Raw genomic sequence first — 20,311 nt, forward strand, 5'->3', positions numbered from 1 at the left:
ACTAGAAAACTACGCTAGTTAGCGCAGCTAGCAACCACTCCACAAACAAGTTGCTGCTAAGCGAACACTGCTTCTGACCGCTCACCTACACATGTTTTATAGAACACAAATTTACATCAAATAACTAAGAAAACCAATGAATATATTATATTACATTACATTACAATACAATACAATACAACAGTGAAACATACGCCACACGCGCAGCACGGAAGCGCTGCTCGCTCGGGCTCCAGACGCAAAGGCGACCTTCGCCGCAGAAATGACGCCCAGACACTAGCAGCAATAAGGCCGGCCGACCACTTCGAAGTGTCGGCGATTGGACTGCTGCACTTCGGCCTGTTATGTTGAACAACACTCGGCCTTTGCTTGAGTTCGAAATTGCAATGCGCCTTGTTGTCCTGTCGCCCCGCGAAATAGCTGGCGCCAAAGCACTACGCAGACGTCAAAATTACCTTTGACCCCATAACGTCACATCCTCTCCAAACTCACTTTTACCTTATAAAGGCGTTTCCGGTACTATAAAATCCATATCAAACTTGATTCCCCCCGTTTCATCTATTCATTTTTTATACAGTTGTATCACAGTTTACAATACTTGACACATTTTATAATTTCATTTTTTATTTTATAAATTGGGAATAACAGAAGTTAAACAAGGAGAGTGTTGGAAACAGCAACATAAAGACACGTTTATTAAGCAGATGTATGTCTTTAATAATCAAGATTCAATGATTAAAGATGAGAATGTTGGTCATTGAAAATAGTCAGCGTAATTCTGTGACAGTGCAGATGCATTCATGGCAAAGTATTGTAACTGGAAGCCCCCACCAGTGACCGAAGCATCCGAGAGGAACTTCAGCGTCATCACGTTTCCTGTAAAGCAAAACAAAAAAAACATTGACTTCATCCACCATTCCTTCAATTTTCTTATAAAGCTTATCCACCTTAGGGTCATTGGTGAGCTTGAACCTATCTGGTCACCAGCCAATTGCGGGGCACATATAGACAAACATGCATGTACACTCACATTTATACCTCTGGACAGTTTAGACTCTTTTATAAATATTTTATTTGTGTGTGGGGGGGGAGGAGGGAGTGGAAGTACCCGCAGAAAATTCACACAAGCACAGGGAAAACATGTAAACTCCACATAGGAAGGCCTGAGCCGAGATCCCTGAACCTCAGAACTGTGAAGCAGACGTGCTCACTATTGCACCAGACCGTGCTGCGTGATTCTTTTTACTTTATTTGGATATTCAGCAAAAACCTAATGGTGGCTCACCTGTGCTGATGATGTCTTCAGGTAAATAATCACCACAAAACCTGAAAAGGAGAAACACATTTGAAGGCGATTTGATGTCAGTGAACAGAAGGTCAGGTAAGTCCGGCGACACTCACCTTCCAGCAAAGCCGGTCACGTCGTCGTAACTGTCGTACACTTCCAGGTAGTCCGCCAAGCACGCTGTGTCATCCTCTACATCAAACTCCACGAAGTGGAGGAGGATCCTCTGGCCGAGACGCACTCGGATGTGCCAGTAGCAGATCTGGTCGTCGTGGTATTCCTCCGGAAAGCCAGGAGACTGGATGATCCGCTGCTGGTCGGTCAGAACGCCACCGCACTCCTTGGCTGGCAGAAACATAATCATGATTTTATTCCACTTAAGCCAGGGATGTTCAAAGTTTTCCCGCTGAGGGCCACAAACAGAAAAATGGCACTTCACTCCGGGTTAATGAAACATGCTGAAACCAATTCAACAGGCTGTAGGTCAACATATGCTAAGCAGTTAAACATATTTAGAGAAGAAAGAACTAAATCTGAATCTCAGCTCGGTGTTATCGCTGACAAAGCAAAACATTATTGGTCTTAGTGTGATATCTAAAGAGAAGAAAATGTGTGACATCATGTAAGATTCAACCTTAAAAATTACAAATAGTGATTTATAATTTTGAATTTTGAATTTCTTTTGTCTTGTCTTTTTTGTCACATTTCTGTCGGGCCAATTATACATACTCGTGCACTCACAGTAGTAGTCTCGCCACGCTGCACTATTTGCATACCTGTTGTTGACCAATACTGGCCACTCATGCCAGAGTAGCATCTGCCCGACTTGCACATTAACTGAGGAGTATCTGCAACATTTGCACAATCGACATTGTCCCAGATTATTGCGCTACTAGTCACTTTAAAGTGTTTTTGTGTAAAGGAGTGTTTTTTTTTTTGGACATCCGACGAGTCCACATTTCAAATTGCTTTTGGAAATTATGGACGTCGTGTCCTTCGGGCCAAAGAGGAAAAGAACCATCTGGAACGCAAAGTTCAAAAGCCAGCATCTTTGAGGGCTGTGTTAGTGCCAATGACATGGGTAACTTACACATCTGTGAAGTCAACATTAATGCTGAAAGGTACATACAGGTTTTGGAGAAACATATGCTGCCATCCAAGCAACATCTTTTTTTATGGACGCCCCTACTTATTTCAGCAAGACAATGCCAAACCACATTCTGCACGTGTTACAACAGTGTGGCTTCATAGTAAAAGAGTGCAGGTACTAGACTGGCCCAAAAATAATAATAATAATAATTTTTGGATATTGAATTGCAACTGGGCGGCACGGTAGAGGCGGTGAGAGCGTCTGCCTAACAGTTCTGAGGACCGGGGTTCAACCCCCGGCCCCGCCTGTGTGGAGTTTGCATGTTCTCCCAGTGCCTGCGTGGGTTTTCTCTGGGCACTCCGGTTTCCTCCCACATCCCAAAAACATGCATGGTAGGTTAATTGAGGACTCTAAATTGCCCGTAGGTGTGAATGTGGTTACGAATGGTTGTTTGTTTGTTTGTATGTGCCCTGCGATTGGCTGGCAACCAGTTCAGGGTGTACCCCGCCTCCTGCCTGATGACAGCTGGGATAGGCTCCAGCATGCCCGCGACCCTCGTGAGGAGAAGGGGCTCAGAAAATGGATGGATGGATGGATGAATTGCAACAGTTTCATTATTAACACTAGCTTCTGTTTTTAGTAGTTGGGAGGAAGCATGTGGTTCTGCTGCCTGATCATGAAGTGTCCATTTTGATTTTAGTTAAATGTTTAGTTGTTGTTGTTTTTTTAGTGTAAACTGCATTTTCTTAGAGGAAATGTTCATAGGCAGAGAAAACAACAAGGTAAATGTATAATTACCGCATTATGACAATTACACTTCTCTCATGCACCACAGTTTCAGAATCAATGGCTAATGTTACCAAATACGGTCATCTACCCTACAAAGATCTATGTTGTCATGAAGATAACATTGTTTATAGACAGTAACTTCTCTATTCTATATTCCTAAATGATACAGGTGTATCTAAAGTTGTGGCCAGGGAGGATTACAATGCCTAAAGAAATATACAGTATATTCCTTTTATCGTCTCATGAATTGCTTACAATAGGTGCATTTGAACCTTTTTTTTCTTTCTTTTTAAATTTTTTTTTATCTCGAGTATTTCCATTACAAATCTCCGAGGCTGGCAGATGGTTGACTACTTTAAACGCTTCTCTGTGGACATCTTATCCCCATGGATGGGTCAGGTCATCCAGGTTTAGCCTGAAGGCAACGGCGATAAGTCACAGGGAGGAAACCAGATTGCGGTTTTGATTTCAGACTCTGTCGTCCCATCCTGGAGTGACTAAGCTCCCTTGTGTCGTCACTCTTGTTTGACATGGAGCAGGGGGTGGTCTGCAGGGCTTCAGACTGCATGACTGGTCTGAAAGTGTGGTTACCCCCCACAACATAATCACCGCCACTGGGAGCTGAGACAAAGCTCTGGCGAAATAATGTGAGATGATTTCAACATGACGCTCGATTTTGAACTCCATAAGCCTATCCCAACTGATTTAGCTGGGGTTTAAAAGTGCATAAGCTTTCTTTATTGTTCCTAACTTGTAAAGTAGGTCGTGAGTTAGTAACAGTATGAAATGCCAGTACAAGGGTGAAAACAATTGCGAACCCCTGCCTCAGTTGATCACCTGTCAACCACAAAACGGACACACCTACGAACATTCTTGTTAATATTGAAGACAAACTTTACACATTTTGACAAAACTAAAGTACACACCGAATTAAACTAATGTCTTTTTGTAAACATTGTCAACATTTTAGTCTTCATGTCATCTTAAAAAAACAAAAGTACAGGGTTTTGCGAACATCAAAGACAGTTTGGTCGGTGATTAACCTAACCTATGTTTTTCGTAAGCATTGGATATAGTTTAGAGACAGACCTTTGTAAACACCGACAAAAAAAATTCCCACTAACCTAACGTTTGCATCTATTACAGGCATTGGGCGAAACCATTGTAACGTCAAAGAGTGCAAGCCATTTTCAACACTTTAGATGTGTCAATCATTTGTAAAAATATCATACCCACATGGGGATTGATAAATAGTATTGATTTGTGAAAAAATATGACCAAATTTAGACATAGACTATATTGGGAAAACGTGCTCGCTCACCTGCCTTCTCAGATATGAAGTTAAGTGAATTCTTAATCCGTAGGATTTAATATGACATCAATCTACCCTCTGCAGTTATTACATCTTAAACTCTTCTGGGAAGGTTTTCCACAAGGTTTAAGAGTGTGTTTATGGGAATTTTGCCAGAAGCACATTTGTGAGGTTACACACTGATGTTGGACGAGAAGGCCTGACTCTCAGTTTCCGCTCTAATTCATTTAAAAGTGTTCTATAGGGTTGAAGTCAGGATTGTGCACATCAAACTCACTCATCCATATCTTTATGAACCTTGATTTGTGCACTGATGCACAGACATGTTGGAACAGGAAGGGACCATCTCCAAACTGTTCCCACAAATTTGGAAATGTCCAAAATATTACCCCCTGAGCAACATGTCTGTGCACCAAATGCACAAACCAAGGTGCATTAAGACTTGGATGAGAGAATTTGGTATGGATGAACTTGACTGGCCTGCACAGAGTCCTGCCCTCAATCCGATAGACCACCTTTGGGTTGATATCGAGTGGAGAGTGAGCCAGGCCTTCTCGTTCAACATCACTGTGTGACTTCACAAATATGCTCCTGGAAGAATGGGCAAAAAGTCCCATATACTGTTGAAAGCCTTCCCACAAGAGTTCAAGCTATTACAGCTGCAAAGGGTAGACCAACATCATAGTCAAAAATCTGGATTTAAAATGGGATATCACTTAAAATCATATGTGAATCACGGCAGGTGAGCAAATACATTTGGCAATCTAGCGTAAGAGGTTTCAACCCGATGCCAGCGACATGGTGAAGATAATTCAGAGTCTTTGATTAAACTAAGGCCTGGTACACATGCCGTTTATTGCCATTAGTCTGGCAAGGACAATATTGGGACAAAAATAGTCCAATTATCTTCATGTGTGTACCGGGCCTGAGGCATAACTTGGGAGTAGTCGGCTTCTGCCATACGCAAGAAGATTTTTGGTCGTAAATATTGTACTCATTTATTATTTAAGTTTGTCAGGCCCGACCCATTTCGGACCCTATTATTGGGACAAATTCACTCTTAACACGCCAAACTGCAAAATAATCCTATAGGATAATCTTATAAAACATACGATCGTCTGCCATTCGCCATCTTTGGTCAGGAAGGGGCAAACTGGAGACAAAAACAGCCCGATTATCTTGATGTGTGTAAGTCTCAAGCCTTAACCTTCAAGTTTCAAGCAAGTCCCAAGTTACTGTGGCAGAACATGCAAACACCACAAAAGAAAAGCCTGTTGCTGTTGCTGAGTGCTAACCACAGGTCTCTTCTATTGCCGCCTATTGGTAGGGTAAAAAAAACTTTTGCGACCGACTTACAGCTAGGGTTGTAGCAGTACACGTCCCATCTCTCACTTTTGTTGAGCCTGTAGCCATAGTCGATGATGCCAACCTTTCCAAAGCCACAGCCGGCGCCAGCTTTGACGATGGGGTAGCCGACGCGTCCTTTATCGAACCATCCTGCAGCGCACACATGGAACCCTAAACAAGAAAAATTCCTGAGCATTAACATTCTTTCCTTTATTCAACCAACCACGGTCTCTCTCACCACACCCCCTTGGCGGGAACGCAACCTCCTAACGACCATCCTGAGACTTGTTTGGTGGGTTCAGTTGTTTTTGTTTGTCTTATTTGTGGAGTCAGTGATCCAGTTACAAGGAGACCCCTGCCCAAACAATCCTGATAAATGGGAGACATCCCCCTTAGATTGCCGAAGGGCAAAGTCTTTTTTAGCTGCTGACAAATGATTAGTTAGGGGGAGGGTGCTGGGGGTGGGGGCGGATGGGGGGGGGGGGGGGGGGGGGGGCTTGTGACACCCGAGAGGAAAGTGAGTGGACTCAGTCCTAGTCAGTGCCATGGGGATGATGATGTCACCCATCAAAGACGGTGTTAACACTCTTTTACAATACACCAGGGACGTCTTCATAATTGGACGTCATGCAATAACAACTAAAGTGTCCCGTTGAAATTAATGTTTCATGCATTGTTTTTGCTCTGACCTCCAGCCTGCCATAATATACAGAATATGCAGTGTGGGAAATAATCTTTTGATCCCTTGTTGAATGAGTTTGCTCAGTTACAAAGAAATTCATATTGTCACATTTTTATGGTTCTTTATTCACTAAATATATGTCAAAATTTGTTTTAAAATGGTTCATTTTATTGACTAAAATACTATATATTTGATCCCCAATAAACATAAATTAGTACTTGATGGAAAAACTCTTCTTTGCAAGCACAGCAATTAAAGGTTTGTTGTAGTTGGTCACCAGATTTGCACACAGCTCACTCATCTTAACAGAAACTCCCTGAATCCTTCCTGTTTGTTGCTGATTCTTCAACTTCCGCCACAAGATTTTAAGTTCTTTGTAAGTGCGCAAACTTACAAATTGAGCAGGGGATCAAATAATTCCAGTATTTCCCCCTCAGTATTAAAAAAAACTCTTCTCCTGTATGGTAAAGCATCCCTTTGGAGGCCAATCTGGATTTGGATCTCAGTTAGGATGTATCCCAGTCGGGTGGACCTGTTTTCCAGACCTATTTGCCGAGCGGCCTCCAGTTGCTCGTAAGTGGCCAGCTTCCCTCCCTCGTACTTGCACACAGCTTTGGCCTCCTTGTACGTCAGCTGGTATCTCCCTTTGCGCGACTCCCGGTGGTACACTCCGGCTGCTTGTTCTGTCAAAAAGAGACCACCACAGCTGAAAACGGAAATTCATTTATTCATACCACAACGGACGACCCCATCGTTCAAGTTCCAATTACATCGAAGACGATTTTGATTCGTCACATTCTGGTCAACACTGAAGACTAAAATTTAAAGTCAAAGAATAATCTGTCATTTAAAACTTTGGAACTATAATAACATATTAAGTATTTTGCAGACAAAGCACAACAGAGCTACACAATTGCCTGTATTTTTTGGTGCTTGGCAGAATTAATAGGGAAATAACATTTTATCTAGCAAACAAGCGCAGCAAAGTAGGTCATTAAAATTGCTGCTAGTCAGAGTTCAAAGGGCTCAAGGATTGCCCTACTGGCCAATGAAAAAAAAATTGGCAGACACAAGCCACTATAGAGATAGCAGATTTATGAGAGAATTATGAGACACATACTGTATATTTTACATATTTTCTAATTTACAAACTGTAGCTGTATGCATCCATCCATCTTCTTTACCGCTTATCCTCACAAGGGTCGCAGGCGCACTAGAGCCTATCCCAGCTGACTTCAGGCGAGATGCGGGGTGTATCCTGAACTGGTCGCCAGCCAATCACAGGCCACATACAAACAAACAACCATTCATACTCACATTCACAACTACGGGCAATTTAGAGTCACCAATTAATGCATGTTTTTGGGATGTGGGAGGAAACCGGAGTGCCCGGAGAAAACCCACGCAGGCAAGGCCGGATTTGAACCTGGATCCTCAGAACTGTGAGGCAGATGTGCTAACCAGTCGACCACCATGTTGCACTGTCGATATGTTAAAATATTATTGTAAATAAAAAAAACTGCGGTTTCAGTTGGAGCTTATAGTACCGGTGGTAGAGTCACGTTAGGATATACAGTATGTGCCTCCCCAAAGTATGTTTATTTGTAAGCATCAAAGACAATGACTTCGCCCGAAGATAGCTGGGGATAAGCTCCAGCACGCCCACAACCCTAGTGAGGATAAGCGGAACGGAAGATGAATGAATGAATGAAAGACAATGACTTAATGTACTTCGACAATCAACATCAACGACAATTTAGAGCCTTCAACGAACCAGACGTAGGCGTCAAAAACAATGTGGAGCCTTCGACGAACCTGGTGTCATCATAATTTTTGTTAACATCGAAGACAATTTACAGCCTTTAATGAAGACAATTTAGAACAGAGGTCACCAAACCTTTGTGGACTCAGAGTTTATTTATTTATTTAGCACTTTGCATACATGAAAATGCAGCACAAAGTGCTTTACACAATCAAAAAAAATCAAAAAAAAATCAAAGCCACCAACACACATAAACAGGTGTACACATACACTAACAGATCCCACACACACACACGTGCAGTCGACCACACGTAATGCACAGGATGTAAGAACTGAAGCGCAATCTTACTGTCAGCAATTTGCTGTGAGGAAACACGAGAGGCTGGATAAAGTATAAATGTAAATATAAAAATTCAATACAAATGTTAAATGCGAAATCTAAATGTTTCGGGTCGAACTATTTACTTGTGTTAGTTTTAGTTGTGTTAGTTTTGTTAATATGCAAATCCACACTGCCAAGAAACGGATGTACCATAATTCACCCTGTGGTGTGTGGATTTACATATTAGACCTGAAACATTTAGATTTAACATTTATATGTAATAATTATATTGGAATATATATTTAACATTTAGTTTGAATATTTATATGTATATTTAAGATTTATATTTAGTTATAGATTTGACATTTAGATGTAGATTTAAATTTACATTTACATTTAATATTTATATCTATCTATCTATATATATATATATATATATATATATATATATATATATACATGTATATTTAACATTTATGTTTATGATTCATATTTTTTAAAATATTGAAGATTTAAGTATATATTTAGCCATTTAGATTTGAGATTTAGATGTAACATTTAATATTTGGATTGAACTATAAAGTTGGAAAATATTGTTCTTAATGTGTAAAAAAAATGACTCTCGAAAATTCGCACTATTTTTTTAAACACTGTTTGAATCTGAATGTGACCAAATGTTGCTGTTATTTTTACAAACGGCACCCCACACGTGCCTGCATGTGTGTGGAGTGCAACACAAAATATACAGCGGAGTGTAAGTTGAATTTCCCCTTGAGGGATCATAACAAGTATAATAAATGTAATAACTAAAGTAAAAATTAAGACAATTTCAAGCCTTAATTCGACATACAGTACCTGAAATCAAAGACAATTTAAAGTCTTCAAAAAAACTTGACATACAGCGTCCTGGTCAACGTTGAAGACAATTAAGAGATTTAGACAAACTAAACTAAAAAAAAAAAAACTAAACTAAACTAAACTAACTAGACTAAATATATTTAGACAAATATTAGTCAACATCAAAGATAATTTAGAGCCATAAATGAATGTGTACACGACGTCAACAGCATCAGCAGCAATTTAGACATTTAATTGGGCCAAACTGTGATCGAATTGGAAATATAACACATTTTGGAAAGAACGAAGAAAGAAATGGTGACTTGCTCTGTGCCTTTCTCCAGTGGGAGTCAGACTCTGTTTTGGCTTCACGCATGCATGGCTACAAGACATGCTGCTTACGATAAGCTACGCTCAGTTTGCTGCGGTTGTCAGCGGTACATTAAGAATGCAGTCGTTAGTCACCCCCCCCCCCCCCCCTCCCCTCCTATGTGTTTAGTCATTCCGGAATGACCTTTTGCAAGAAGTCGCGGACTGGCACAGACTCCATCGCCTGTTTACTAATTACTTCCATTCACACAGTTAAGTGTCTCTTTGAAGATGGCCTCTCCTGCTTGGCAACCAAACTAAAAATGTCATAGGCCAGAACATTCGGTACACCTGCGCGATAAAAGAGCTGCTTTACCAAGATAATCATGGTCATTTCTGACTGGCACTATCAGAGAGGTATTTATTTGACTAAATAGTGTTTATTATTGTGGTTTTAACAGTTTTGGATTATAAAATCTAATATATTATATTTAAAAAAAAAAAAAAAAAAAAAAAAAAAAACAGAAACAGCTTGGACTGTATAGTTAACGGTCTAAAACATCAATGAACCCATGCATTCAAAGTTCGCGAGCTCATTCTGAACATGTTCATTTCAAAGTTTTACCAAAAAACTGGCAGAAACATATTTACCCAGCCATATGGAGTTGTGAAATATGCCATTCCTGTAGCCCCATGTGTGTGCCTCTTTGAGAAGGAAGCTCAGGGTCCACAAGAAAGCCAGAAGACGCATTGTGCAAGCTGCTGTCCAGATGTGTGTGTCTATGCGGGGACCCCCTCAGCTTGGACCGCTGGCCCCTATTTATGTGGCCCTTTGGAGAGGAGGAAAAGGGAGGAGGACAATGAGGAGGAGGGGGAGGAGGGGAGTGACTTTCGCAAAGGGGGATTAACTGAAACCACTGCCACCCCTTGCAAAAGAGACACTCAACTAATATCGTCCAATTTCTACAACTTCCAATTCTTGCTAAACGCACTTTAGCCCCTCGCATCATGTTGTTGGATTGGAAACGTTCAAATTAGTTGAAGCACATTCGAAAGCAAACAGTTACCAACACAATTCGAACTGCTTTACTTTATACCGTAATATTAAACAGTCGAACCGATAAAGTGGAACACCGTCTGGTAGACACTGGTTGACTTCCCAATTGTTCTAATTTCAAATCAAATGTTGTGTCAAATTAGCTGGTCGTTTATTTTTTAACTGTCGCTATCATAGAACTTGTATTTACTGTGCAGGCAATGTTTTATTTTTTTCAACTGTGACCCAAGTGTAATAAAACTTAAAAGAAAAAAAAACCCACACAAACATAAAACGACTCACCTATTGAAGTTTTCTCAGTCTCAGTGGGATTTATATAGACGAACAAAAAGCCAAACAGACAGCTTTAGATACTCACTGAAATGAAGTCTGACATGATTTGCTGAAGCCGCGTATTTTGTTTAACTCTTGAGGCAGATTAGATGTGATTATAAGATGTTAATAAAGAACGGATAACAGGTTTATACAACTTTTAAAAGGGGTTGTTTGAAATTATAATATAAATCTATTCTCTTAGACCACGCTTGTTGTTCTATAGTAATAGTGTATTACGACCTTATAAACAGGTAATAAACCAATAACAACTAGTTAGTATACAACTTGACACCATTCGCGAGGTTGTCATCGTAACGTGGTACTTATAACAATACGCTGACCATCTTATTATAAGAGATAAATAACTGTTAATAATGACTGTAAACAATTTAAAAACTAGGTTAAAAACCATTTTAGAGCTGCAACGAGCAGCTCCAAAAGTTATGTTTTAATTTCCATCCCTTTATAAGAAAAATTGACAGTGCAAAACATCCACAAATGTAAATTGATATGTTTGGTCGGTAACATGTAAAATAATATGCACAAAATGCCATCGTTCTTTTCCAAAGGAAGAGCAGATGTTTGCAAATGTCTTGTTTTGCTTAAACACAAATATCATCAGTCGGCATTCATGGAGGAATACGGAAATCAGAGAATATCTAATGTTTAATGATTTGGACACTTTTCAGTAAAACAATGTCTCTCAACGATGAATCAATTCTCGAAATATTTGTCGATTAATTTGATAATCGATTGGCTGTTGATTAAGCGATTAATTGTTGCACCTCTAAACCATTTACAAACCAAGGGTGTCTTCGGTGTAAAGTACTTCAAACTTTCAATTGACTGTACCAGCACTGTATTAAGAATCTCTAATGTCTGTTTTGGTGTTTGAATATCAAATGTTTTGTCAATTCTTGTTTCATGCGTCAGTTATACCGTAAACTTCAAGTGGGAGTGACAAATACTATTAAACTATCTGACTCTATACCTACAGTATATCACACTGTACCCATTTGCTGTCCATGTATTTGTGTTTCCTTTTTTTTTTTTTTGCTTTGATTTACTCTCCTGTCAAATGAGAATCTGTTCTCAGTCGCCTTACCTGGATAAATAAAAATAAATAAACAGCTTGAAGCAAGCACTCGGTGCCTCTTGTTTGAAGAAGTTGTGCGTGCAAGAGAATGAGAGCAGCCTCTTAGGAATACTTAAACCCTTTTAGCACCATAATAATAGATATATTTATTAGTTTCACGGCTTTCAGGGGCAGTTGGAATGATTATAATTGCACGAAGTAGCGAGGAGTTAGGGTAATCTGAAATACACATGCGGCGCGGTGTCACCGGTGATCCGCGTTGTTTTAAAAGGGTTAATAGGTTTGTTAGGTGTGTTTTAATACGTTTAAATGTGTTTAAAGTGAGTATGAGAATGGTAAAACGTTTTAAAAAAAAAAAAAAATATATATATATATATATATATATATATAGATGTATATATATATATATATATATATATATATATATAGTCTCTTTATATCACAGATTTTCGTGTGTCGGGATGTGATGCCCTGTGATAAAAAGGGGTGCGCTGTTCTTAAAATGGTACATCAGAAAAGACTTGTGCCCGACAGAGGTTGGGCAATGTGAGTGCGCTGGCGTGTGACGGCAACTTCCCTCGCTCCCATACAAACGTCATTGCCAGACGTCAAACAAAGCGGCTTGTAAGAAGTACAGCGTGACTTCCAGATCTGGGAGGAAACAACGTGTGTGCCCGTCTCATTCCTCAGGGCGTCTCTCTTGTTCTTGCCTGTGGAGCCCACACATGGAAAGTTGGCCTCCGTCACAGCGACCACTTGCAATTTAATGGGAGAGTCATCGTTCACGTCTTTCCCATGGCATTTCTTTAGGGGGGTGCTGCTAGGTGTGTGCGTCGTGTGTCATGAGTGAACTTTGAAAAAAAAAAAAAAGCACTGATGTCATGTGTGACATCACGCTAACGACACACATTAAATAAACATTGAACAGGGGAGCTTACTGAGCATATGGCAGGGATGTTAACATAACCAGTGGTGGTCATGTAGTTTTTGGCCGGTGATGGGGTGACATTTTTGAGCTCTTGTCAAGGATGTAAAACCATCCAAAGCAGGATGAGACATACACGCTATTGGGTGGCTTACAATATGCCCTGCAGGGGATAGGAGTGGCTGAAGTGTAGCTGGGGGGGCTCAAGAACGACACAAAACAGCAAACATTGTAATGGAAGATTGGTGTTTGATTCCCGCAAGTTGCTAAATGTCTCAATGTGTTTTGAGTGTGACAGAAAACGGTTCGAAATGTCGAGGAATTATTCTCATACAGAGCTAGCAAAAGTACTCACGCGCTGTACTTAAGCAGAAGTACCGAGTTAACTTCTGTACCCAAGTAAAAGTAAAAAATTAATTTTTAATGTCAATTACGGTATAGACAAAACACATTTTGATAACTTAGTAATCGAAAAAAAAAAAACTGCTCGAATTTATTTTTAAAAATAAATAAATCACGCTATGTTGCGTTGAGCTAGCTAGCGACTTCTTCTGCTATCAAAACATGTCTGTTTTGAAATGAGAACCAATAAGGTTAAATATAGCTTGTTGAACATATACCTTACTTGTATGTTTCTTTGTTGTTGTTGTTGTTGTTTTTTTCAGATTAGACGGAGAATATGATTAGAACACCGTAAACTCGTGTTTTTTTTTTTAGGCTGGCACAAGACACAGCACATTCGCCACAAATCATTTTTGGGGGCCAACATCAAACAACTCTCGGAAATAAGGCTATGGACAGTGTTGGGAAAGTTCACTTTCTACGCAAACTAGTTCAAGGTTCAGTTCAACGTTCCAAAAAATGAACTAGTTCAGTTCATAGTTGATTTGTTAATTTTTTTTAACTAAGTTCACTATTCCAAAAATGAGCTAGTTCATAGTTGTTGTTGCTTTTTTTTTTTTTTTTTTCCAAAAGCACGGGCTACGGTTGGGATCTATGTTGCTTCTCCGAATCTGTTCTTCCATATTGCTGATGACCCCAAGATCTCAACCGTGTTTTTTTTCTTTCTACCTCTCTCTACATCTCTTATACGTGCGTGTCGTCGTAAGGTGTAGAAAGAACAGGTGTCTGTTTTCAAATGCAGATAATAGAACATTTACTTAAAGTAGGTATACCTGTAGGTGGTCCATATTTCACTAACAAGTAGATTTTATTTAGGCCTATTTTTTTGTGTGCTCAAGAAAATGAAACTGGCAGTCATTTCCAATAATATCAATTCATTTTTGGAGCAATTGGTAAATAACTAATTGCCTTTGGAACGCCTCTTGAAGCTTTTGAAGAGGTTTTTTTTTTTTTTTTTTTTTTTGAGTGAGGGGCAGAAGTTAAAGCTTTCATGGAAAGGGATGGGCTGACTCAGTGTGACTGAGTGAGACTAAGTGATCCCAAAGGGCTAATGGACTTAGCTTTTCTTGGTGATCACACAGGAGCTAAATATACTGAATAAGAAGTTACAAGGCCAGGGCCAACTTGTCAGCGTTGCATATGACAATGTCAGAGCATTCTACACAAAACTTGTGTTACGGAAAGCCTAACTTTCCCAGAAAAACCTCTGCCACTCGTGGATTCTGGAACAACATTTCACAGTGAGTAAGTATGCTAATACCATTGGAAAGCTACAGGAAGAATTGGATCACAGCTTTGCAGACTTCGAGACACACAGATTCACTTTTCAAATGTCTAGGGAGGTGTATGGAAAAGCAGACAAGCTTGGACAATTTTTTGTGAAAAAAAAAGATTTTTGGGATCATGTGCATTTTTGGCAACACCCATTTCTGTGAAAGGCTCTTCTCCACAATGAACAAAGTCAAAGTTCATGTCAAAACTTTCAAGATGAGCATCTTAAAGCCATACTGAGGCGTTCAGTTGCTTCCTCCCTCAAACCAAATGTAGCTCAGCTGCGTGAGAGGAAGCGCTGCCAAGTCTCTGACAGCAAGGAGTAGGAGGAAGTAAAAGAAGCCTATGTTCTGAAGAACAGTTCATTATTTTGAGTTATTATTTATTTATTTTGTTATTATAATTAAAAATATTTGATCAGTTGGGCTTTTTTTTTGGCGGAATTCTTGGTGCGGCTCAACCTCACCCAGACACTAGCGCCAGCGGCCCTCATGTAAGTTGAGTTTGAGACCCCTCCCCACCCCTGTACTATACTAGGGGTGTCCATCAAATTCAAAATAGCGATCGCAGTTTTGGGACATTAAGCCCCATGAAGCCTTTGGCCGGGATGAGACCCTCGATGAGACCGACGTTATGACAGCCAGCCAAAGTCCGCATCTGTCACACAATACCACCCACAGAAATGCCTTTGTTATCCAAAATCAAATCCTGAAAATCAAATATTTCATCAAAACAAAGACCCAAATTTACTGCTGAGTCCATTTTGCGGGAGATTTTTCTGCAGACGTCATTTGTAAGTCAGAACTATGGAATAAGTGCCAATAATCACAAGATCAGATAGGCCCTTCAATAACAAAGTGTTTGTACTTCATTTCTTCAAGTGATGAAAACTCTAAAGTCCAACACAATCTCTTTCTGATTGCTCGTCAGAATTATTTTTTCCCCTCACAGAAATGAACGGAAATAAAAATGATCCATTCTAAGGTGAAAAAGTCACCCCATAAAAGTTACTATAAAGTGTTTTATGTAACATTTTGACATCTTTAACTATCATAGAAGTGTCAAAATAATAAAATAAAATGAAAATAAAGTAAGAATACTCACCCTGTAATGAAGCGTGATGTAGTTGTAGCATATCAGGAAGTGGAAGGCTTGTAAAACAGGAGTAGACCTCACTCATCTGTCAAATTAATTCATTCATTCACAACGTGGTTATGGTTTGCCTCAGAGGGCCGTGATGACTGTGAAAGTCATATAAATGGATAATCACCTCATCATATTATCATTGCTGGCATTGGGCAGAATTCTCACATCTCCAAAACCATCACTTTTTAGGAGACCAAAAAAAAACAATGTTTGTTTCTTTGTTGAGGCATTAACATTGCATCGTCAAAGACAGCAAGACATTTTCAACATTTTAGATTGGTCAATAATACTGAAAAAAAACATTTTTGAAAGTTGTCTGATTTGTAAACTGATTTAGGACAATTTTGCATTGTTGAATCTGAAAATTACATCTGTTTCTCTTGTTCAGGTCAGGTTTTATGCTAAGTTGATTTTTTTTTCATCTGATTTTTGTACTACCAGAATCTCTCGTGTATAATGCGCACCCCCCCCCCCCCACAAAAAAAAGGCAATAGTGCGCATTACACATAGGTATAGGAGAAAATGAAAGACTTTCACATTTTATAAACTATGCTGCCATCTAGAGGTTATGAAAAAGCTGTACACTTTCATTTGCTTTTAATGAAATCTATGTAAACTTCTGAATTTTGTAGAAAGTAGTAGAAAATTGTCCAAAAAAATAAAAATTAAGAAATCCTCATTATTCTGGTATTTAGGAGGTCATCATAGTTGTTAATTTCTGGTCATCATAGTTGACCTAAAACAGTCATGACTGTCTTGAATTGACATCAAGTCACATGTTACTGGAGCTGAAAAAGGAAGTTGTTAATTTAATTTAAATGCTCATCAAGGGAGATGCTAAAAATATTCATGTATCTCAATGAGTGACTTATATATCATGTCCACAACTAAAAGTGAAATAGGGCTGTATGCATCATGGCAGAGCAAGGTAAGACGCCCCCTGTCCATAATTCCCTTCCTGACCACTAAGTGGAGTCATCTCAGCTCTTCTCTTGGGTTCCAGCGAATATAAATAGAAAAAATAGAAAAACAAAAACTTGTTTTTATTTTCCTGCTGCAATGAAAGGATTAATATATTTTTTTAAATCTAGGTATCAAAGAAGGTCTGAAATTTAAAAAAATGCATTAAATATGAAAGTAAATGAAATAATAATTCACAATTAAGTAAAAAAATTCCTTTGAAGGAATTTTATCCCTAAACTCACGCTAAATTTGCTTCCTTGGACTTTGATTTGCTGAGTCGTGTCACGTGGAAGGTGTTACATTGCATGTAATTGGTCTGTACATTTCCGGTGTGCAAACCGATCATAAATTAATGCCATAAAAACTAATACATATACGTGCCAAACAGAAAACTAACAAAGTATATTTTACAACAAGAGTTGAATAAAGTGATCTAATCATTACATAATTGGGATGTTACCTCAATAATATATAAAGACTTGCTAGCATAGAGCTAATACGACGAGGTGGCCGAGTGGTTAAGGCGATGGACTGCTAATCCATTGTGCTCTGCACGCGTGGGTTCGAATCCCATCCTCGTCGAACCTTTTGTAGAGTAACAGCGCTTTTTTTTTTTTTTAAAAAGACAGTATTTTTAAATACAGATCATCACTAATGTCATAAGACTGTTCTACTTTTAAGTCACAATAGCACATGTAGAGGATCGGACTGTCCACTGGATGGAAGCAAAGGGCCACAATCAAGAGCAACCTCTTTTCTTTTTCTAATCGTCGCTTTAGTCCATAGAAATTAAGACGATTTACGCCAGCGCGCTATAGCAACCTGACTAATTAACATGCCAACGTGTACTATAAAAAAAATATAACATTTGGTTAAAAAAAAAAAAAAAAAAAAAAAGCACTGTAATTGTACGTCATTGTGCGCAACCGTATGCAGCACAATGTACCGGTATGCTTGGTATTCTGTTATTCTTGCTGTCCACACACGTGAAGCGCTGACGACTTTGACCCTCCTAGCATAGCGTTGCCTTAGGCACGCAGCTCAAAAGGGGCGGGTTATCTACCTACTTATACCTGTGCTTCATTAACTTGGGTACTTTTTGTGAAGCAGGCTTTTTCCAAACACTTTCTGTCTTAGGTGGCTGAAGGGTGTGTGTGTGTGTGTGTGTGACTAAAAACATTACAGGAAGGCTTTTCTTTGAAATAATATCAGTGTAGCCGTGGCCTTTGTTTTTTATTCTTTTTCGCAGGTGTTATGGTGCATGGGATAGGAGTGCCGATTCTTCAGTGTGTTGATGGGTGTGCCAAGTCTTGACAATTTTGGTAAAGGTTGTGGATTAAGTCGGTTAAATCCCAACTGAAGGCCAAGGTACCAAATGCACCGCCCTGACTTACTGACTGACTGGATGGAATTATAATGTGCAAGTTTACCTAATGTTGGGGTCCCTAAGCGTATACTGGACCGAAAACTTTGATCATGTACTCTACATACATACGACATTGAAACGCCAGCTACTTTAAGAGGAGTTCATTTCCGTTTATTCACCCCGCTCTCACTTTTGCATCCTCTCAAAAGATGATGAGTCCATTTTAAGGCTTAAAGAACGGTGTGTGTTGAGCAGATAAAGAGAAGCCCATGAAGAAGTCACACCGAGGAAGCGAAAGTTTAAATGAGGAAACCAGGTCACACTTATCCAGCTGGAGAGGATTTTGTCACACAGCCGTCAAGTATGTGACGTGAAGGGACTAAACTGCTAAGCGAGCCTAGATCCTCAAAATAAAGCAAAGCAAGGCAAATGTATTTACATAGCGCATTTCATACACAAGGTAAATCAATGTGCTTTACATGATTAAAAGCATTTTAAAACAAAGAACAGCTTATAAACACTTAAAACAATGAGGAAAAAACCTTGAAGTACTTTAAAATTACAATTAAAACAGCGTACAGTGCAAGAAATCTCATTTAAAAGTGGAAATGCTCTAAAAAGCATGAGAAAAAAGAAGAGTTAGCCTGGATTTAAGAATATTCACACTTCACTTCTGTTCATAACTTATTCATTTCTGTGCAGCATCATAGCTAAATGCTGCTTCACCATGTTTGCTGTGGACTCTGTGCTCCACTATTTGACCTGAGTCTGTCGATCACAGAGCCCTACTGCGTTTATATTCCATTAGTATTTATTTCATGTATTCAGGATCTAAACAGTTTATAGACCAGTAACAGAACTTTAAAATCTATTCTAAAGCTGACTGGGAGCCAGTGTAAAGACTTTAGAATTGGAGTAATATGCTCTGACCTCTTTGTTCTGGTCAGAACCCGAACTACAACCTTCGGAATGAGCTGCAGCTGTTTAATGCTCTCTTTCGGGAGTCCAGTAAGAAGACCATTACAATAGCCAAGTCTACTTGAGATAAAAGCATGAATGAACCTCTCCTGGCCTGCTTGCCACATGCAAGCCTTCACTCTGGATATGTTCTTCAGATTGTATAAGGTAGGTTTAGTATGTAATTGATTTGATATGACTGTTGAAAGTCAGGTCAGAATCGATCAGAACACCAAGGTTTCGGACTATTTACTAACAGCAATCCTCTTTTCTTGATTGCCAAAAACAATTATCTAAGTTTTGTTGTGGTTTAATTGAAGAAAAGTTTGGCTCATTCAGTTATCTGTTTTATACAGTGACACAGCACCTCAATTGAACTGTAGTGATCTGGAGACACTGCTAGATATATAGTAACTGTGTGTCCTGAAGCATTTAAGGACTTTTCCATTTAGTCCTACCCACGTTTCCAACCTGTTCAGCAGTATGTTATGATCTACCATATCAAAAGCTGCACTGAGATCCAACAAGACCAGACACCTTTCTCGAGTCAGTATTCAATCTTATATCATTTAGCGCTTTGAAAAGAGCAGATTCTCAACTGTGAACCTGATTGAAATTGGACGACTGGTTAGAGCGTCTGCCTCACAGTTCTGGGGACCGGGGTTCAATCCCCAGCCCCGCCTGTGTGGAGTGTGCATGTTCTCCCCGTGCCTGCGTGTTTTTTTCTCTGGGCACTCCGGTTTCCTCACACATCCCAAAAACATGCGTGGTCAGTTGAGTGGAGACTCTAAATTGCCCGTAGGTATGAATGTGAGTGCAGATGGTTGTTTGTTTCTATGTGCCCTGCGATTGGCTGGCGTCCGGTTCAGGGTGTACCCTGTCTCCTGCCCGATGATACCTGGGATAGACTCCAGCAGCCCGCGACCCTAGTGAGGATAAGCAGTGAAAAAAAATGGATGGATGGATGGATGAATGATATTTAACCTGATGGAATGTATTTTTTCACTAAAATGAGCAAATTCGTTGCATTTCTTTGCTGTTAGGAATTCTGGAGGTATCTGATTCGGGGGGTTGTAA

At 39.5% G+C, this 20,311-nt stretch overlaps 2 protein-coding genes and 1 non-coding gene across 6 annotated transcripts in view; 1 reads left to right on the forward strand and 2 right to left on the reverse strand.

The window, feature by feature from the left end:
* Positions 1–430, reverse strand: part of rif1 (replication timing regulatory factor 1) — a 31,336-nt gene extending 30,906 nt beyond the window's left edge. For all 4 annotated transcript variants that reach the window (XM_061691428.1, XM_061691426.1, XM_061691427.1 and 1 more), the window contains exon 1: positions 195–430. The gene's annotated coding sequence lies outside the window, so the exon portion shown is untranslated. The remainder of the gene's footprint in view (positions 1–194) is intronic.
* A 217-nt stretch (positions 431–647) lies between these two features.
* On the reverse strand, positions 648–10,560 carry tnfaip6 (tumor necrosis factor, alpha-induced protein 6). The gene is made up of 6 exons (XM_061692048.1): positions 10,387–10,560; positions 7,051–7,188; positions 5,833–5,994; positions 1,402–1,630; positions 1,286–1,326; positions 648–876 (listed from the first exon to the last, which is right to left on the reverse strand). The coding sequence occupies exons 1-6, from the start codon at positions 10,484–10,486 to the stop codon at positions 755–757; spliced, it is 792 nt and encodes a 263-aa protein (XP_061548032.1). The 5' UTR covers positions 10,487–10,560; the 3' UTR covers positions 648–754.
* Positions 10,561–17,411: 6,851 nt separating this feature from the next.
* Positions 17,412–17,493, forward strand: trnas-gcu (transfer RNA serine (anticodon GCU)). The gene has a single exon. It is a non-coding gene; the product is annotated as a tRNA-Ser (tRNA).
* Positions 17,494–20,311: the final 2,818 nt, after the last annotated feature.

This window comes from Phycodurus eques, chromosome 12, assembly GCF_024500275.1.
Source record: "Phycodurus eques isolate BA_2022a chromosome 12, UOR_Pequ_1.1, whole genome shotgun sequence".
NCBI lineage: Eukaryota > Metazoa > Chordata > Actinopteri > Syngnathiformes > Syngnathidae > Phycodurus > Phycodurus eques.